Source organism: Aquarana catesbeiana, linkage group LG05, assembly GCF_042186555.1.
Source record: "Aquarana catesbeiana isolate 2022-GZ linkage group LG05, ASM4218655v1, whole genome shotgun sequence".
In the NCBI taxonomy this organism is placed as follows: Eukaryota; Metazoa; Chordata; class Amphibia; order Anura; family Ranidae; genus Aquarana; species Aquarana catesbeiana.
Window position 1 is genome coordinate 485,770,298 of NC_133328.1, and position 19,690 is coordinate 485,789,987.

The window sequence follows — 19,690 nt, forward strand, 5'->3', positions numbered from 1 at the left end:
CCCATGTTCCACGTTATCTTAAAGGATGAAGAGGTACATAGGTAAGATAAAAAAAAGTAGGAGACCTCAATATAGGTGTCCTCAGTATGCTTCATTTCTCCAGTGGCAGATAGGTGGATCAATATAGATATCCCCAATGTCCTGGAATTCTCCAGCAGCAAAAAGGAGGCTGAGTACAGGGGTTCTCGATGTACTGAAATTCAGCACTCTTAAAATGGTGGCTTAGTGTTAGTGTCCCCACTGTTCTGAAATTCACCGGTAGCAGAAACGTGGCTCAGTATACAGTAGGTGTCCCTAGCATGCTAACATTCACCATGTGCAGAAAGGTGATTCAGTATAGATGCTAGAGTTCACTTCTCATAGGCTCAATATAGGTTTCCTCAGTGTGCTAAAATTATCTAGTAGCAAAAAGGTAATGGGCTATGCCATGTAGTCAGCAGAACTAAAACCCAGAAAAAAAGCTGTGCTGAAATATTGTACATATCAGCAAGAGTGTGTGAATTAGAGTGTGTGAATAGATAACTTTGTTATGTAAATCAATCTCTATGTTTCAAATGTGTATTTGATTTTTTGAACAGAGGTTTAATTTTGATTTTTCCACCCAAGGTTAAATTTCTGCAAGAGTCATGAGAGTTAGTTGTCATAAAAATGGCCACTTCAGAGTAAAGTATTTTTAGTTTTTTTTTATACATATAAAAGAGGTCAGCATGATCTAAATCAATGTGTTTCAAAGTATTAAAAACCTCAATTCCATATAGTCCATATGTTCAGCCACATCTGTACATTACACTGTTTTGCAGTGTTTCACACTGGTTGTTGATTTACAGCTCTTTCTCACTATGCAAGTCTATGAGCCTGTCAAAAAAGCAATGCACTCCCTATGTGGCTGACATCTAACCTGAACAGTTGGGAAATAGGGGGGTTGCACTAAATAACAAGCTACCTCTCATGGCTAATCTAATGAATATCTCTCATTAAAGCTGAACACAGAGGCAACATGCAGAAGTTATTTCATATTATATTATTGCATAGGTCTGAAAGAAACACACAAAGGACATCGAGATTCAATAACAATACACAAGCTGCTTCTATTTAGCCTGGGGGAACAGCATTAAAACTAGAACAAAGCTTGAACGTATACTTAAAATCTTAGGTTGGGCTATCTGTCAAGGATTCTTTAGCATGGTGTAATCTGTCAGAGCAATATGCATAAAAAATATTTCTTTAACTACTAACAATTTCTAGGTCCACTTTAAGTGAATAAAAATATGAGTTTTTTTCTGCCTCTATATTATTAGTGAGATATTCCTTTACTGCCTGTCCCTGGGACAAAACACTGGGACAAAACGTTTGTCCCTGGGACAAAAGTAAAAAAAGTTACTGGAAATCTCTTACCCAAATCTCAGAGTAAATTGCCACCACTATCACTCAAACAGGCATCCAATTCAGAAGATCACCCCTTTCATTTTAATTTAACAACAACTGTTAAAACGTGCATTTCTCATAACTGAAAGTGGTTACTGGGACAAACAGAGAGTGCAGGGACACAGACATCAATAAAATAATTCAAAATATTAAACAATTAAACCTGTTAAACAGTAAAAGTTACGAGAATATACACTGAAACAAAACAAGGGCTCACTAAGGATTGATGGAACCTCCATAGCAAGGATAGTCGCAAGTCACTAGGGCATCTTTACGCTCCCACATTGCTTTACTAGCTGTACTAAACATTCTGCAAGAGAGACTGTAATGTCTCGCTGAACATTCAGCCACTATTAATGTGTTGGCAGGCTCGTTACCATAAAGAGCAGAGAGGCCCAGGTGACTTGTTTCTTTCAAAAAGAGAAATTAAGTCAGAGTCTACTGCAATGCTGGAACATTTAGCACAGCTAACTCTGGCTTTAGGTACGTTATTGTATTAGAACTAAACTAGCTGTACATGGCTCAATTTTCTCTCGTTCAGCTGATGAGAGAAAATCAATTGATTCTCCCATCCATGTTAGACAGCATGGATGGAGGAATCTCCACTGCCAGCTGTTGTAGTCAGCAGTCCCGGCATGCATGGCTGCCTGAATGCAGTGGCACTGCAATCACCGTTCATCCAATCATTTTCCACCCAGCTCAGTCAATTTTTAAATTACCTTTTGTTTTGCTGGGTGGTGCTTGCAGTGTCACATGCAGTTTGAATTTTGGCAGATTCAACAGGAACTGGCTGAAATTTGGGCCGCATTTCTTTTTAGTTGCAGATTAAGTAAGTGCACATTCAGAATATTGTTCTTACTTTGTTGTCTAAGAAAAATAAAAGTGCATGGCGTGGGCCTTTAGAGTTATAAGACTAACTTGCAGCCTGTAATTCCAAGAGTGCTGGATTTAATCTATACAATCATTGCGCACAGGTTGTCCAGCTTGTTGGCAAATCTATGTGCAAGTGATGTCTGATGCCTCACTCATCCATGGTAAAGAGGAAAGTATGAAATAACTGTATGCCATCACAGGCATAGCATTCCAATTGCTTGGTCATTTAACTCCAAACCATTTTTTTTGGTCTGTGCCCTGTTTCCTTAACTCCCTTTTCCAAAGACAAAAATAAAGAGGAAATTTCTCCAAAGTAAAGGCAATTCTCCCCATATACAGTTGTGAAGATAGCCCACTGGCAGATTTCTCCACACCTATTGTGGTGACAACTGCAATCTTTTGGAATTTAAATTACTTTCTGTCCCAATGACAGTAGCTCCAGGACAAAGAGGGATGTTGAATCTCCCCAGCTGGGACACAGCACTAAAATCCTGACTTGGTCCTCACTATTCTCCACTTTATCTAATACTATACATTTAACTAAACAGCTAAATCCGTATTTTTTGTCTGCAGGCTTCCATAATAAATAAATGGATATAATAATAATAGAGACCTTTCACCACCCTCTGAAACCTTACTGCTGTAGGCACATGTCTATGTGGGCCTTCCACAAACCTTGTGCTGCTCTCCATTACGACATAATGATCATCACTACAGGCTAATATAAACTGTGGCTTATTGATCATTCTTTGATTATTTTCCAAGGACACTAAGAAGTGAATCATACATATGCTTTTAAAGTGCAAATCCAAGGTAAATAGTATTATATTTTGACCATTAAGCCAGAAAACATTAAATTCTGTCTTGTTTAGTTCCTTAACATCAAAGGGCAAATGTAAAGTACCCTTGCTTTTGTCCCTGAGATACACAGTGCCACTTAATGACTAGAAAACCAATTATTAAAAAAAGGAGAGACTAGTATGTCCTCAAGATCTAAAGGGAAATGCAAGTCCCAACACTGCATAATATATTGTGTTTTTCTTCACACACCTCAGTGAAAAGACAGGTTTTAATTACTATAAATTACTGTTATGGGTTTGCTCTTGTTTGTTACCAGTTACAAGCCATGCAGTCATATGTTACCTTATGTAAAATGCAAGCTCTGCTCCTCTGGTTTCATTAGATTTTTCTTCTTTCTGGGACATGAATGACTGAGCACTGTATCCTTCAATTTCTCCACATTTGAGCTGTGGATCCCCAAGCAACACCTCAGCCACTCAAATTCACCATCCACTTTTGCGCTTCAATATTCAAAAGGGAAATCAAATTTCTTTTTAGCACAAAACAGAAGGAGTAAGCTACAGCTTATGAGAGCTAGTGCAGTATAGTTTTCTATTTTCTCACTGAGCTCAAGGCATCTTGGGATTTTTCACAGCATTCAAAATTGTTCAAGTGGAAAAGAAAAAAAAATTCAAACCAGTCACCAGATCCAAAATTAGCATTTTATTCAGAACGTGGGGGTCAGAGGTGCATCATTTATATTCTGGTACACAATACAGAGGCAAAGTCGTTGTCAAAGTCCCTCCAGTTTAAAAGCTGCCTGTCCCCTCAAACATGTATTAGTAGTGCCACCAATGCCAGTTTGCCCCTATCGGTTTTGTTTTTGGTACAAATTATGTAAAACATTTGTGCTAAGAACTCTTGTTTTCTCCCTCCCAAACCAATAAGTAACTGGAAAAAATAAACTGGTGTACTGAATCTACAGTTTTCTTTAATGTAATTGTGTTTGTCACCTGTTTTTTGTAAATACTTTATCCATAAAGAAAAAAAAAAAGATATAAACATGCAAAAACCTGAATCCATAGTCCAAATAATACATACACATGTTCCGAAGCTTGAAAACTTCTTTATAGACTATGTTGAAAAAACATTATGTACACATATCATTTTTACAGTGAAGTGAAAAAATACCCAAAACAAAAAAGTGTACATTGATTAAGACCAAAATGTGCCTATCTTGTGAAAAGAAAAAAAATCAATTCTGCTACAAAAGAAAAAAAAAGAATTCTCAATTATTCTAGAAACTGGTGATATGACAACTCCCTTTTCCTGAAACCGACTGCAAAAAAATCCAAGACTTAATGGGAAAAGAAGCCTAAGAGCTAAAATAATGCACTGTACATGTCAATCACGTGGTTTTCTCTGTATCTAATAGAGTTATTCTAATGAAATTTGTTCTCTATTTCAGATTTTTATATAAGCAATGCAATGTATAAAAAGAAAAAAAAAAGGAAAACAAAGGCGTGATGAAAGAAATCCTTGTTTACTTATGCCAGCCCACCCACAACATACCTTGTCTTTTCACCCTTTCAGAAATCAGTACCATTAAAGCGTTGAACATAAAACTAAATCCGATCTGAAAAAGGTACAAAAAGGCACATAAAATCCCAGTGCTTCTGTACTGTAAAATTCAAGTGTAACTGAGCTCAATCAATTTTTTTTCCAAACAGTATTGGATGACTGATATTCCCACTGAGCCCAAATTGGTTTGCAGCCTATGCCAAAGCCTTCAAACAAGCACTTGTGCTAGTAGACTACAAAGTTAAAGCCAAGCTTCTTTACACTTTTTGGGAATATCAGTTCAAATGTTTGTTCCTGTCCACAAAAATGAAAGTTCAATCCAAAGTTCAGTCATCTCCACCACCATACATATCGGCTAGTTTCTTGAAGCGAGGGCCCCAGTCGTTTAGGTAATCATAATCTTGTTCACCACCACTACTTGATGAGTTCAGGGAGCTTAGAGATCCAGCAGTGGAGCCGCTACCTTCGTAATCAAAAACTAAGAGGGAGTCATAAGGTGGAGCAGTGGGATCATTGTCTGCTGCTTTCAGGCCCTGTAAAAATAGAAAATACACCTTTTATGAAAGTGATAATGTTCAATCATCGTCATATGTATTTATTCACAAAATCCAATTGTTTATCACAGATTATATAAAAATATTTTATTACACAAACATTAATATCACATGTGTATAGCAAATGCACAATAAATGAATGGGAATACTGTGTGTCTGGGGGGAAATTAAAATGTAACATTTACATGTTTCAATTGTTCCAACAAAATGCAATACCATTTGAGATGACAAAACAACCTCTAATGAAATTAATAAGGGACAGCAAACTAGTCAGTTGGGATCATAGAGCTGTCTTTACAACACTATACTGGGTAACAATGCATAAAGCATATGTATCTTCAAAATATAGCTAATAAAGCTCAACTTCAGGCAGATAAACAAAAAAACACAAGCAAATGTAGTTCTGTATTCATTAATACATTTAAATGTAAGGGATGTAAGTTCCTGAATTACCTGGTTTTAGCCCCCTAAAATCCTCTGCACAAAAGACTAAAATAATTTAGACTAAGAGAGGAAGGAGCAGCACAAGGACTTAATCAGTTATGCTCATGAGGTAAGAAGGAACTTGCTGGTAGAAGGAGAGAGCAGAATGACTGAGAGATGAGTTCATCAGACTGCTGCTTCTCTTTTCACTGTTCAGTCAAAGGATGGGGGAGGGACAAGACCTGTGAGCGTTGCTTAACTGCAGCAGAGAAAAAAAAACAGATGTCCTGCTCTGCCAGGCAGGATGGGGCTGTGTGACAGAACTGTGAATAACTCAAAACTAGATGGACAGAAATACAGATCCTTTGGCAGATAAAACATCTCCCACATACAGTATGCATTTTATCTATGTATTTTGCTTTTTGCATGGAGTTCAGCTTTATACAACTGTTTATAAAAATTGTTTGTAGACATGAAAAAAGAATGCCTCAAGTGGAAAAATAAAATAAAAATCTTTGTACTTAAAATTGTACATTCCTTTACACTTGTGCTCTGAAGGTGAAGACTACTACTTATCAGATGATTCCAAAGGAGAGATAAAATATTAAATATTTATTACATAAATATTTAATTAGGGATCATATGACTATATGATCACAGTATTTGCAATAAAAGAATATCATTCCTAATTTAAGGGAAGTTGGAGCCATGTTTAGAAGGGTGGATATTTTAGAAGGATGGATCTTTAAATAAAGAGTTTTGCATGCGCCCGAATAGCATAGCTGTCAACCAAGATATAATTTATAAGTGGATTACAATGTTGGTAGAATTTAGTGAGAAAGGGATGCATTTTAGAGATATTTCACAGTGGAACGAGTGTGAACTTTGTAAGCCACTAAATCTAATGACTTAAAGGAAAATAATTCAACATGATTTTCCCTGGAGGATGATGGGTTGACACTAAGAAGGAAAGACATGGACAGCATACAGATTGGATGATATGTGCTAATTAGGAATTTGTAAAATAACAAACATTTTGAAAGTTAAAGCATACAGAGGACAACCACTATTTCATTACAATTCATTTAACTTAGATTAACAAGTATTAGGACATTTGAAATTGACTTTGAAATTGATTGATGAAAAAGTCACTGAAACCTCTAAGCTTACAAAAGATGGGCTTCACTAGTATGGCTGTGCAAAGGAAAATGATGATTAGCAAATTAAAAGAATACATTTTCAGCTTTGTTTAGCGTATTACATTATTATTATTATTATACAGGATTTATATAGCGCCGACAGTTTACGCAGCGCTTTACAACATTAGGGCAGACAGTACAAGTACAATACAATTCAATACAGGAGGAATCAGAGGGCCCTGCTCGTTAGAGCTTACAATCTAGGAGGGAGGGTCAAGTTATACATAAGGGTAATAGCTGTGGGGGATGAGCTAATGGAGAAAATAGTGCAGTTGTTAGATGGAGGCAGGATAGGCTTCCCTGAAGAGGAAAGTTTTCAGTGGATAAATTTGGAGACAGTCTGACAGATTGTGGTAGGGGATTCCAGAGGATGGGCGAGGCTCGGGAGAAGTCCTGGAGGTGGATATGGGAGGAGGTGATGAGGGAGCTAGAGAGCAGGAGGTCTTGGGAGGAACGGAGATGGCGATTAGGTTGGTATTTTGAGACTAGGTTAGTGATGTAGCTGGGGGCAGAGTTGTGGATGGCTTTGTAACTTTTTGTTAGTATTTTGAATTTAATTTGTTGGGCGAGTGGTAGCCAATGGAGGGATTGGCAGAGAGGGGTAGCAGACACTGAGCGGTTTGTAAGTTGGATGAGTCTGGCAGCAGCATTCATGATGGACTGAAGGAGGGATAGTCTGTTTAAAGGTAAACCAATAAGGAGTGAGTTGCAGTAGTCAAGGCGAGAGAAAACCAGGGAGTGAATCAGGAGCTTTGTGGTTTCATTGGTTAGAAAGGGACGTAGTTTAGAGATGTTGCGGAGGTTGAGGCGGCAAGCTTTGGAAAGTGATTGGATGTGGGGCCGAAAGGAGAGTTCAGAATCCAAGATAACACCTAGCACCCTGACATGTGGGGACGGGTGGATGGTTTTGCCATTGCTCTTGACAGAGAAGTCAGGGGAAGAGGCACGTGGGGGAGGAAATATTATAAGCTCGGTTTTGGACAAGTTGAGTTTGAGGAAGTGGTGTGACATCCATACAGATATGTCGGTTAGTAAGTTAGTGATGCGTGAGGAGACTGATGGAGTGAGTTGAGGGGTGGAGAGATAGATTTGTGTGTCATCAGCATAGAAATGATATTGAAAGCCGTGAGAGGCTATCAGCTGACCCAGGGAAGAGGTGTAGATTGAAAATAAAAGAGGTCCAAGAATAGAACCTTGGGGGACCCCGACAGAGAAGGGAAGAGGATTGGAGGAAGTAGAATTGTAAGTGACACTGAAGGTGCGTTGGGATAGGTAGGATGAGAGCCACTGAAGAGCACAGTCACGGAGACCGAGGGAGTAACGTTTTTTGAGGAGGAGGGGGTGGTCAACCCTGTCAAAGGCAGCTGAAAGATCCAGAAGTAGGAGTACAGAATAGTGTCCGTTGGTTTTTGTAGTTAGTAGGTCATTTGTGAGTTTTAAAAGAGCAGTTTCTGTGGAGTGTTGAGGGCGAAATCCAGATTGAAGGGGATCAAGAAGGTTGTTTTTAATGAGGTGGTCACTCAGTTGGTTGTAAACCAGGCGTTCAAGGAGTTTAGAGGAAAAGGGGAGCAAGGAGATAGGGCGTAGGTTGTTAAGATTGGTAGGGTCCAAGGACGGATTTTTGAGTATGGGGCTGACCAGTGCATGTTTTAGAGCATCGGGGAAGATGCCAGAGGTGAGGGAGAGATTGAAGATGTGGGTTTGAGAGTGTAGGATGGAGTCAGAGGGCGACCGTAGCATTCGAGAGGGAATAGGGTCCAGGGGACAGGTGGTTAGGTGGGCGATAGAAAGGAGTTTAGCAACTTCATCTGTAGTAGCAGATTTGAATAGGGGGAGTGTCAGTTGTACCTGTTGACATGGGGTCTTAGCTGGGGAAGATACCTGTAGAATGGAGATTTCATCACGGATTGTATCAATTTTGTTTTTGAAGTGATTAGCGATTTCCTGGGCAGTGAGTAAATCAGTGGGTGGAGGCGGTGGAGGACAAAGTAGAGAGTTGAAGGTAGAGAAGAGTTTATGGGGACTGAATGAAAAGGTGTTAATAAGAGTTGTAAAATAGGTTTGCTTGGCAGTGTGGAGGAAAGAATAGCATTTTTGGAGGGCAGATTTGTATTGGTTGAAGTCTTTGAGAGACTTAGTCTTGTGCCATAGACGCTTAAGAGTGCGACTACGTTTTTTGAGAATTTTAGTGTCATCTGTTTGCCAGGGTTGTAGGGGTCGAGGCCTGATTCTGCGTGTAGTGAGGGGAGCGAGCTTATATTATATTTCTGTACCTAAATTTTAATTGGATGCTAAGGGTGCTTGCACTTTGCAACTTTATTTTAAGCAGCTTTGTAGCTCCTTAAAGAATAAAACCTTTTAAGTCAAGTTGTAAGAAATGTTTCAAAGTGGAGGCCCTGTCAAACATGTTTAATTTTGGACATTGTGGGGCAGATTTGTTTTTATATCAATTAGGGATATTTTCCCTTACTTAAATGATCAGTGGGACAGGAAGTGTGGTAAAATATCTCTGGGGTGAGGAAAAACCCCTATCTTAGGATAATGATGGCAAGAAAAGAATGGAAAATGTCAAGAACCTCTCTTGGGTATTAACAATACCATGCAATGAACTTGTGATGCTGCTCAAGGTGTTCTAGTAATAAACAGGTCCAGTGTCTCACAGTATTGACTGAGTGTAGGCTGTCTAATCCAGGAATGCTTAACCTCCCTGGCGGTACTCCCGGGCATGGATCGGGGTGGATTTTCAGTACCAAAAACTGTAACCCCGGGCCACACTCAGGATCGCATCGCAGGATCCAGGTACAGTTACTTATGTTGTTCCCAGGATCCTGCGATGTCTCTTCGCTGTGTGTGCGAGCCGTCCTCTGCTCGATCTATCGCAGCGCCGGGCTCCGTTCCTTGCGAGCTTTGCGACACACGGAAACGGAGCACGGTGCCAAATTCAAAAAGTGAAACACACACAATACATACAGTACACTGTAATCTTACAGATTACATTACTGTATTAAATAATTCCACATCCTTTTTGTCCCTAGTGGTTTGTCCAGTGCACTGCATGCAGGTTTAAATTATAAATACTGTTCTTTCTGCCTGGAAACTGGAGATTGTCCATAGCAACCAAAATCGTCCCTTTACATCAAAAGCAGTTTTAGACCAGCTAGAAAACAGCAATAATAAATTAGAATGATTTGCAGAATTGAGTGATAGTGATTCATGGGAAAATCTGTCATCAAACACTGAAAGTAATGACAGTGACAATTTTGTAACTGAGCAAATTTCAGTGTTTTTGATTTGATTAAATTATTGAATCATTTTTATTATTATTATTTGTTATAATTACTTATAGTTATTTATTATATTATAATTTATGATTTCATGTTTAAAACTTTATCATACCCGGGCTGTCTACTAGACTCTTGTTTGGACAGATTTAAGTGTGTTATTCCTAAGAATTACAGGCCTACAATATAAAACGCCAAATTTCCATGCAAAAATTGTACCGCTTTGAGCATCAAAAATCTGAAATAATCATACCGCCAGGGAGGTTAATCCAGGAAGCAATGGAGCATGTAGGAAAAAAAGATGCCACGCACCATTAGCTCATCATATGAAGAGAAATGTGCAAGGCCTCAGCCTGTGACTCCTCCTAAGCCTTTTCTCTTCACCTGATGAGCTGGTGGTGTGGTGTGGTATCTTTCTGTTCCTACACTATCTTGGATATTAATTATTGTCTGTGTCCCAAATGGAGCAAAGCAGACAGTTGTAGCTACTAGGACACCAAATCATAAATCATGATGTGGTGCTTGCAACTGTCTGCCACTTTTATTACTTTGGTGCCATCTATTGTTTGATCACTACAACACTCACACTCAACAGCCCATAGCTGTTTGGAGTTCACCTGGATACAAACAAGGGCCAGATGGGGACAATTCCCCTTACCTCCATGGGACCATGGGGAAATCACCCCAATGGGGGTACAGACAGCAATAAAATCCTGAAATAGGTCCTAACACTCCACCTTTGTCTAAAGATATGAAAATGTATAAATTTCACTTTATGTACCTCTAGGGCCAACATGCAATATGACCCAAAAAAATTAAAGGTCAAGTCATTAACCTGTGGACCTATGACTAAAGCTAAATTAAATCAATACTACCTGTAAATGTAAAGATAACGAGATGGAAGAAAATTCATGCTTAAAAAAAAGCATGGACTTTAATAGGGCATGATATTTTACCAAAGCATATTAGCAGTAACTGCACAAAAAACATATTGTTTCAAAGACTCAACAAATGTTTTTTTTTTCTAGATAAATTTAGCATTCACACAAGGCATATAAGGTGTATGTGTGCATGCATGAATTCACAGACATTTGTGTGTATTATTTTCCTGTAGCCTCCCTGACGGTATTCCCGAGTGTGGCTCGGGGTTAAATTTCAGTCCCATTAGCGGTAACCCCGAGCCACACTCGGGATTACATTGTAGGATCCTGGTGCGGAGTTACTTACCTTGTCCCCAGGATCCTGCGATGTCCCCCGCTGTGTCTGCGGGCTCTGTCTCCTCCAAAGCTTCTCCGTGCCAGGCTCCGTTCCCTGCGAGCGTCGCAACGCATGGGGGCGGAGCCTGGTGGCAAATTCAAAAAAATGTACAGACCATAACACATACAGTACTGTAATCTTACAGATTACAGTACTGTATGAAATTATTTCACATCCCTTTTGTCCCCAGTGCTTTGGCCCATGCCCTGCATGCAGTTTTATGTTATATATACTGTTCTTTCTGCCTGGAAACAGGAGATTGTCCATAGCAACCAAAAAGTGTCCCTATGTCAAAAGTGGCTTTAGACCAGCTAGAAAACAGCGATAGTAAATTAGAACATTTGCAGAATTGAGCAATAGTGAATCGTGGGGAAATTTATTTTATTATTATTATATTATTTTTTTTTTAATTATTTATATTTATTTATTAAATTATAATTTATGTTTTTGTGTTTCAAACTTCATCATACCCGGGATATCTACTAGACTCTTGTTTGGACAGATTTAAGTGTGTTATTGTTAAGAATTATAGGCCTACAATATAAAACGCCAAATTTCCATGCAAAATAATTGTACCACTCTCAGCACCTAAAATCCGAAATAATCATACCGCCAGGGAGGTTAAATGGTTAGGGATGAATAAACATTCATATCCACAATCATATTCCCACAGCTGTATTATATCATGATCATGGTATGCGTTCAAGTAGAGATCCTTCACAGAACAGTGTTAGGCCATATACGTATGACATGATCTCGCCTTCTTATGAAATTGATCTAGGCATTCGATAGTGTGGAGATTAACAAAAGAGCAATTGTGAATGTTGCTTTTGCGGCAAAATTTCTATCATGCCTGCATTCTGTACCTGCAGCATTGTGCTCCTGGGTTTCATTTTACACTAGGGAAGCAAAAACTGATATCAAATCCAAATGCTACTGGTTACAATCCATGCCTTATATTTGCTCAATTTATTAGAAATGGCCAGTAGTTTAAATATTTAAATAATTAATTCCACCCAAATGGGTTATGGGTGAAATCATTCACTGGATTTTAGTGTACATAGGAATAGCATAGGAATCGTCCATAATTCCCAGCTCTGTTGCTGCCCATGATGGAGTTTTGGCTGTTACCACCAACCTTGGGATATTACCATTTCTTCTTATGCATTCTGTACAGTATAAATAATATCTAACAAATCTAACAGGGTAAGTTGAACATCTTTGATAGCAGGTTTGCCCCTGGAGTCCCAGAGAGATATAAAAAGTTTTTAAGTGAATTAAGAGATATTGTTAAGCGGCCTTTGTTTGTGTCAGAACTGTTATATGGGAAAGAAAATCAGCTTAAAGCAGGTCAGAGGGAGGTCAAATGCAGATCAAATGCACGTATCAATGAATTTTGAATGATCTCAGAAGTGTCTCAAACTGATGCCAAAAGCAAGGTGCATTTGCTCATTGACATCAGCCCAAACTGTTAAGTGACTTAAAATGTTCTGAACTGTGGGATAAAAATTTGGGGCAGACTGAACTTTTACGACAAATGACTGACAATAAGTTATTCGTTTTAAAAATCATTGTTGCGCATGTTTGAGATTGGAAGGCTTTTATCAACAGAATACTGCATCTAATTATTGCAATATTGCAGTGAACAAAACATTAAAATATAAAGCAAGGAGGACATGTTTTTCACTATTATCATGTGCTCTGTCTACTCTGGAATAACTTGAAAGCCAACTCACTGACTGTTAAAAAGCTTCACAAGACAAGTGTATAAAGCACTTACATAATTGATTTAATTTGGCTGCTCTATACACTAATCCTATTTGAAACAACTCTTGGTAATTATGAAGGTATTGAATTTCAACCATTCTCACCAACTGAAAGGGGGATACGTGAGGGAAATAAAAATTAACTATTATTAAATTTGGTTTATAAATGAATTTAACAGACAATGCAGAGCTGGTAGACTATTATTTGCAAGCCAAAATGAATTCCTCAAGTGGATAGTGTAGACAGTTTGTCTGAGAGACACAAATGTATAGTACATTTACAATAATTATAGATTTAATGTACCTTATAAAGACTGCACTATAGTTTGTAAAACTCCCCCCCCCCCCCGTTTAATTCCAAAAGTATAATATTAACAGAAAAAGCTGTATGAATTGCTATGTCTGGATCTAAGGTGCTTTTAAACTCAAGTATCTCAGGCATTTTGACAGTTAAAAGGTTTACACTGGTATCAAAATGTACACTGGTGTCTAAAATGTACCTTTCTCATTTTACTCTACAGGTAGTTTAATACCCTAAGATAATGCAACAGACATGGTTACTTCTTAAAGTCTTACCCCAGCCTATTTTATTATTATTATTTTTACAGTGGGGAAGGGTTTGAATAACCTCTGTTAGGTTTTTATTTTGTTGATGTCTGTGTCCCTAATGTAGAAATATCCACTTATTCTCTGTACCGGTGATAGGGCATCAGAGGAACCGTAGCTGTTGGGAACAAGACAAGCTATTTTTAGTAGGGAAAGGATTAGAACCTCTGCTTTTATTTCCATCTGTGTTTGCCTGTCCTGGTGATGCCCATTTTCTGCACTTCTTATTTTGGTGTCAAAAGCACAGAAAGTTAGGGCGGATCTCCCTGTTGGGCTCAGAGATAGCAATACATATTTGACAGAGGTTCTAACTCTAACCAAGACTAAAATAAAGAGCTTAGCCTTCAGAGCTTGTTATCAAATGCTGACTTTGGTAAAGCAATGCAGTACTGCTCAAAAGCATGATGGCATTTGACCTGCTCTGCCTGCAAAGCAAGCACATCTAAACAGAGACCTGCTGTGTCTAAAGCAAAACCGGTCAGAACTGTCATCTGCAACGCACCATTGAAGTATAAGAGAATCTTATGACTAGCACTTGGGGTGTGTTTCAAACACAGGAAAACAATGGGGGTTATTTACTAAACCTGAAGAGTGCAAGTCAATTTGGTGCAGCACTGTGTAGAAACCAATCAGCTTCCAGGTTAAATTGTCAAAGCTTCATTGAACAATTAGAAGTAGGAAGCTGATTTGCTCCCATGCACAGCTGCCCCAGATTCTGAGTGCTCCAGTTTTAGTAAATCTCCCCCAATGCCTTGTGCCTACACAATTCTTAATGCAGCATTAAAACTAAAGCAAAAAATTATTTTATTGCAGTTCATCAATTCGCAGACGTGGTGGCTGCCTACGTTTTCTCTTTTAGGTTTTCTTTCTTTTATTTTTCCCTAAAATAAGGGGAAAATAAATTATTTAAAAAATGTAAGTCTGTTGTTTTTCAACAGAACAGTTACCGTCCTGCTACCCTTTGGGATCCGTTGTAGGGCCGTAGGATCTCAGAAGTTTCTAGTGGGAACTTTATTTAGGGACATAACATTGATCTCTACTAGCCTCATGTAACATGTTACCAGTTTCATATTGTCTTCTGCAGTATGTCCCCAGCCAAAAAATGTAGCATGTCCACACTCTCTGACCCTTGTTTCCTCTATTAGAGCTGAAGTTTCTGACAGTACTCTTAAGCATTACATATATTAAACATTTTGGCAAATAGGCTGTGTACTTTGCAAAGTGCAGTTACACTCTGCAAGTGCAGTTGCTCCAGAGCTTAGTAAATGAGGTAAAACTTCACTTTGCAAAAAGTACCAAATCCTGTGCAAGGAAAATAAAAAGAAAACTGAATTTTTGCATGCACATGATTGGATGATAGAAGTCATCAGAGCTTTTGCTCATTTACTAAGTTTTGGAGCAACAGCTCTTGTAGAGTGCAACTGCACTTTGCAAAGTGCACAGTGCATTGACCTTTAGTAAATTAACCCCTATGTGTAGTTCTTTGGTGATGTCAGGTCCACATTTGAGGCCCCGTTTAGTCCATAAGATGACAACCATGAGTTAAAGGGTTGAGACAAACCATTTACCACTGACAGGGGTGCTGACAATAGTCAGCTTTTATTTGTTTATGTAAAACCTTTATCCTAAAAGGAAAACAACTGTTGCTGTAACTGCTTAAAAAGTGTTAGATGGAGTTCAGCTTCAATTTGTTAATGTATATAAATATTCTACTGCATCTAAAGCCGGGTACACATGATCAGATTATCGGACACATTTTTGTTTTCTGTTGCATGCTAGTCTCATACTGAAAGTGAAGAGGTTACTACACATATGGAAATTCTTGTACGACCGAATTCAAATTCAGAAGTGATGTACTGTAATGTGGTAAATTGTTTTGTATGTGCTCTTTCGTTTCTGAGCATGCGTAGTCTTGCTCTTACAATTTTTTTCAGACGAAAATTGTACTAATTAAATGAACATCGGATGTTGTGTTTACATACAACAAAAGTTTTATAGCCTGCACATCCAGTTTTTGTCGTCTGAAAATTGGGAATTAGCTGTCGAAAGCACCATACTAACGATTCGTAAATCTTCAGATCGTTCATCGGAAGAAATTTTACTTGATTTTCTGATCGTGTGTACAGGCCTTAACACTTCCCTTGCCCCAGACTGACAACGTTGCTGTCCAATCTCTTGCTCTTTTATCCAGAGTGGGGACACTCTAATACAGTAGGTGTGTTACTGGCTAGATGACTGGGTGAAAACAGATGGGAAAAGCAGCCACCACATCTAATGATTGCTAAGCTGCAATGTATTGCATTTCATTTTTGGGCTTAATGACGCTTTAACAGAAAGTTCCATACAGGTATCATGTCATATCCCAACTGGCAGCCTAGCAACTATCTGGCAGCCATTTGCTAGAACACCTTAAAAGCCTGAGCAGTTAACTGAGCTAGAGACAATTATATGAGTTTGGAAGTTTTGGTTAAGAGTGTTTTCATAAAGTAAAAAAAAATGTGACCCGTAAATAAATTTAACTTTATTTCCCTGCACACTACTGAGCGTATTCTTTTAAAACAAATATAAAACCTATACCAAGCATTTTGAACAAGCTCCACATAAGCAATGAACTAAACATTCTCCTCTGAATAAAGAACACCTGGTAATAGACATCACCCTTAATTTATTTTTATTATAGTACTGAAATCTTTGGGACAATTTTTTATCATATTAACTCTCTAATAACCAATATTGCATGACTACCATACGCTTGGGTAAAAATGAAAAGGTGAAGATAAAAAAAAAAATAATAATAATAATGAAGAACTGCAAGTGTGTAAAACTAGGCAGTCCTATGTTCTAACAGACTTGAAACAAAGCCGCCTGTTCTGAATGGGGATTCTGATCAGGTCCTGGACTATCTTAAACTATGCTATAAAAACTTGCCAAGCTGGTGAACTGTGACAGATGTGATTTGAAATTGCCTGACAGTATATTAGTTGAGGTTGAGCTGGATGGTAAAGGGAGGTCAGGTAGCTGTTGCAGTAATATTCAGGGCACAGAAACATCTGAACTGAGAGGTTAACAAACAACAAAGAATCTAAAGGATAAGCTAGAGATGAAAGTTAGACAAGCCTAGGTCAGTGAGTTCACACAGATTATTAGTCAGGACCTAGATGAAAGTCAAGTGTCAAACCCAGAGAAGATGAATATAAGCAAACATAGATAGAATGAGAAAAACTTCAGATTAAAAAAATATAACTGTTAACATTACTTGCATTCTGGCAAAATTGGTCTAGTTACATTATTTTAAAATAAGCATTGCACGGTCTATTCAATTTTGTTATGCTCTGGTGTCAACAAGCTGGCCACACCTTCTGATTCAAGTTTACATCCTGCAAAATTTTCACTATGATTACTTGTGTTGAACTATATGGCCTAATGCACACTACTGTGCTTTTGGTATTCTTTTCCTAAGCCCCCAAAAACTCCCCAATAAAAGCCAGCGTGTCCATGCACAAAACCAATCAAATTCCAGTCAAAGCTTAACTGAACAAGCTGACGTTAGAAGTTGATTGGCTACCATACACAGCTGCACCCGATTTTTCACTCTCCTGTTTTGTAAATCAACCCCATTGCCTTTTGAGAGGAGTTTAGGAGCAGCAGAGTTTAGAGGCAGTTAAACCTTCTTCTCCTGAACGCAGAAGAATAATGTCCAGGAGAGGAGCTTTTCGGCATAAGAGCATTCACTAAGTGCATTTAGCCCCTGACCATTCATTCATTTCAGTGGGCAGAATAAGTTAAAATTATGGCCAATGAAAGAAACACCCAAACGCACATAAACCTTTGAAAAAATGCAGCTTAGGAGCATTTTACTGATGATTTTCCCCTGTCAGGAGAAACAGCATTTACAATAAACCAATGTGCATGAGGCCTACAAGTAGTATCTATGCTCCCCTGGCTTGGCTACAGCACAGATCTAAAGCCTTACCAAACTTCAAGGAAATGAAAATAAAGCATACTTTTCCCATGTCATCTGTAGATACTCACATATACTGTATGGATTATCTAATATGCGAGATTATATTTTAAAATGTAAATATTTTTAAGACCAAGTGGTGATGCTGAAATCTCTGGTATGCAATAATATTACATTAAATGGAACAGAGTTAGCATTTTAACATTGTACTGCTCTAAGAGTAATCAGGGTAAAATTGTCTAAATCGGAGTCTTGCTATTCTGTTATACAACTTTTCTCTCTCTGAGATAGACCTTACAACAGGGAATGGTTACTGTAGACTGAAAAGGGCATGGACTAAAGGCAAGATAATTTAGATAGAGAAAAAAAGAACAAGAAAGCGCCACTCTAAGTGCAGTATAAGATACAATTTAGTTTAACACAGGATGTATGGTACTCACAAAAATATGTGACAGGTAAGCATTTCACCAAAGTAAGCCATCCAGGGGGAATCCATAGGAGAGTCAAACGGGATGTCCAGCCTTGAGTCCGTCAGAGGCAAAGACGTGGGAATGACTCACGGCTGGACATCCCGTTGGACTCTCCTATGGATTCCCCCTGGACGGCTTACTTTGTTGAAATGCTTACCTGTCACATATTTTTGTAAGTACCATACATCCTGTGTTAAAATAAATTGTATCTTATACTGCACTTAGAGTGGCGCTTTCTTTTGCTTTCTCCTCCATCACACAGAGTTTTGCTTTTAACGCTCCACGGAAGCTGCCTTCAAGTGCTTACTCACAGACTTCATGGACTACATTTAGTCACAATATTATAATAATGTTGTTTCTCTTGCTATATCAAGGCGTGCAATTAGCCAGGTGGATCTCTTCCTAGTTGATATAAAGCGCCAACTTTTTTCCATTTGTAAGATAATTTAGATAGTTAGGTTAGATTAGGCTAGAAAATAACATGTCCATCAAGTTCAAGAAAACAATTCTAAATTTGCAGTAGATCCAGAGGGAAGAAAACAAAAACTTTATAAATCATGCTCTAACTCAGCCTTTTTCAACCAGGGTTCCTTCTGTTTTCTTCAGGGGTGCCTTGGAAAAAGGCCTAAAAATTGCCCCAGACTGACCACAAATTGTCAACAAGCCTGCCCTTTTGTTATAAAAACATTTTTATTTTTTTAAAGCATTACAACCTTGGGCACTGTGGGGGCCAGCTGCCGGCATCCTACCAATCAATGATGTAATTGGTTGATATAGAGGATGTCAGGCACCGCCACTTGTGCCTGATTTGCCATTTTCCTGCTGCTCTCCATCAGCACTGGGGTCACTTTAGCTGAGTGAGGGAGAAGAGAAACACCGGAATACTAGTCAGTACCAGTATGCAAAGGTGTAAATCACCTCAAATGTCGTGTGTCCTACATGTGTGGATGTTGCTGCATTATGTAAATCTATTTGTTTTGACTGTGTGGAATTTTAAAGGGTGCCTTGACTGAAAAAAGAAACACTGCTCTACATAGGCAATCACATACTACCATTAATTTAACATTTTCTCCTTTAAATATAACTAGTTGTTTATATCTTGTCGGTTCAGAAACAAATTGAACAATTTTCTTTATATATATAAGCTTCACGATTGTGATGTGTGGTGTTTGGAATGTCTAACCTCCAGAATCAGAAGAGCAGAATACAGAGTTCCCAGAACTCCAATGATTAGAGGCAGGAGAATGTTGTGTGTACCTATCAAACTCTTGATAGGCTTCTGGGAGGCTAGAAGAAGAGTGTGTGCCCAGGCATTGTCACGCATGTGGATGTGCTCTGCAGTTTCTAATCAGGAATTATATGAAAAATTATTTTTTTTTTACTGATTTGTTTTTCCACATTAAGTCCACTTTAAATCAAACACTGTCCTCAGTTGTTGCACCAGGATGCCATAACTGAGGACACTGTAATAGATATTGGGATTGATTAAATATACTAAAGGCTATACTAAATTA

At 38.4% G+C, this 19,690-nt stretch overlaps 1 protein-coding gene across 2 annotated transcripts in view; it reads right to left on the reverse strand.

Annotated features, from left to right (window-relative positions):
• Positions 1–3,786: 3,786 nt before the first annotated feature.
• Positions 3,787–19,690, reverse strand: part of CDH2 (cadherin 2) — a 425,329-nt gene continuing 409,425 nt past the window's right edge. For both annotated transcript variants that reach the window (XM_073631511.1, XM_073631512.1), the window contains exon 16: positions 3,787–5,192. In XM_073631511.1, the coding sequence (XP_073487612.1) occupies positions 4,986–5,192 (207 nt within the window). In that variant the 3' untranslated portion in view covers positions 3,787–4,985. The remainder of the gene's footprint in view (positions 5,193–19,690) is intronic.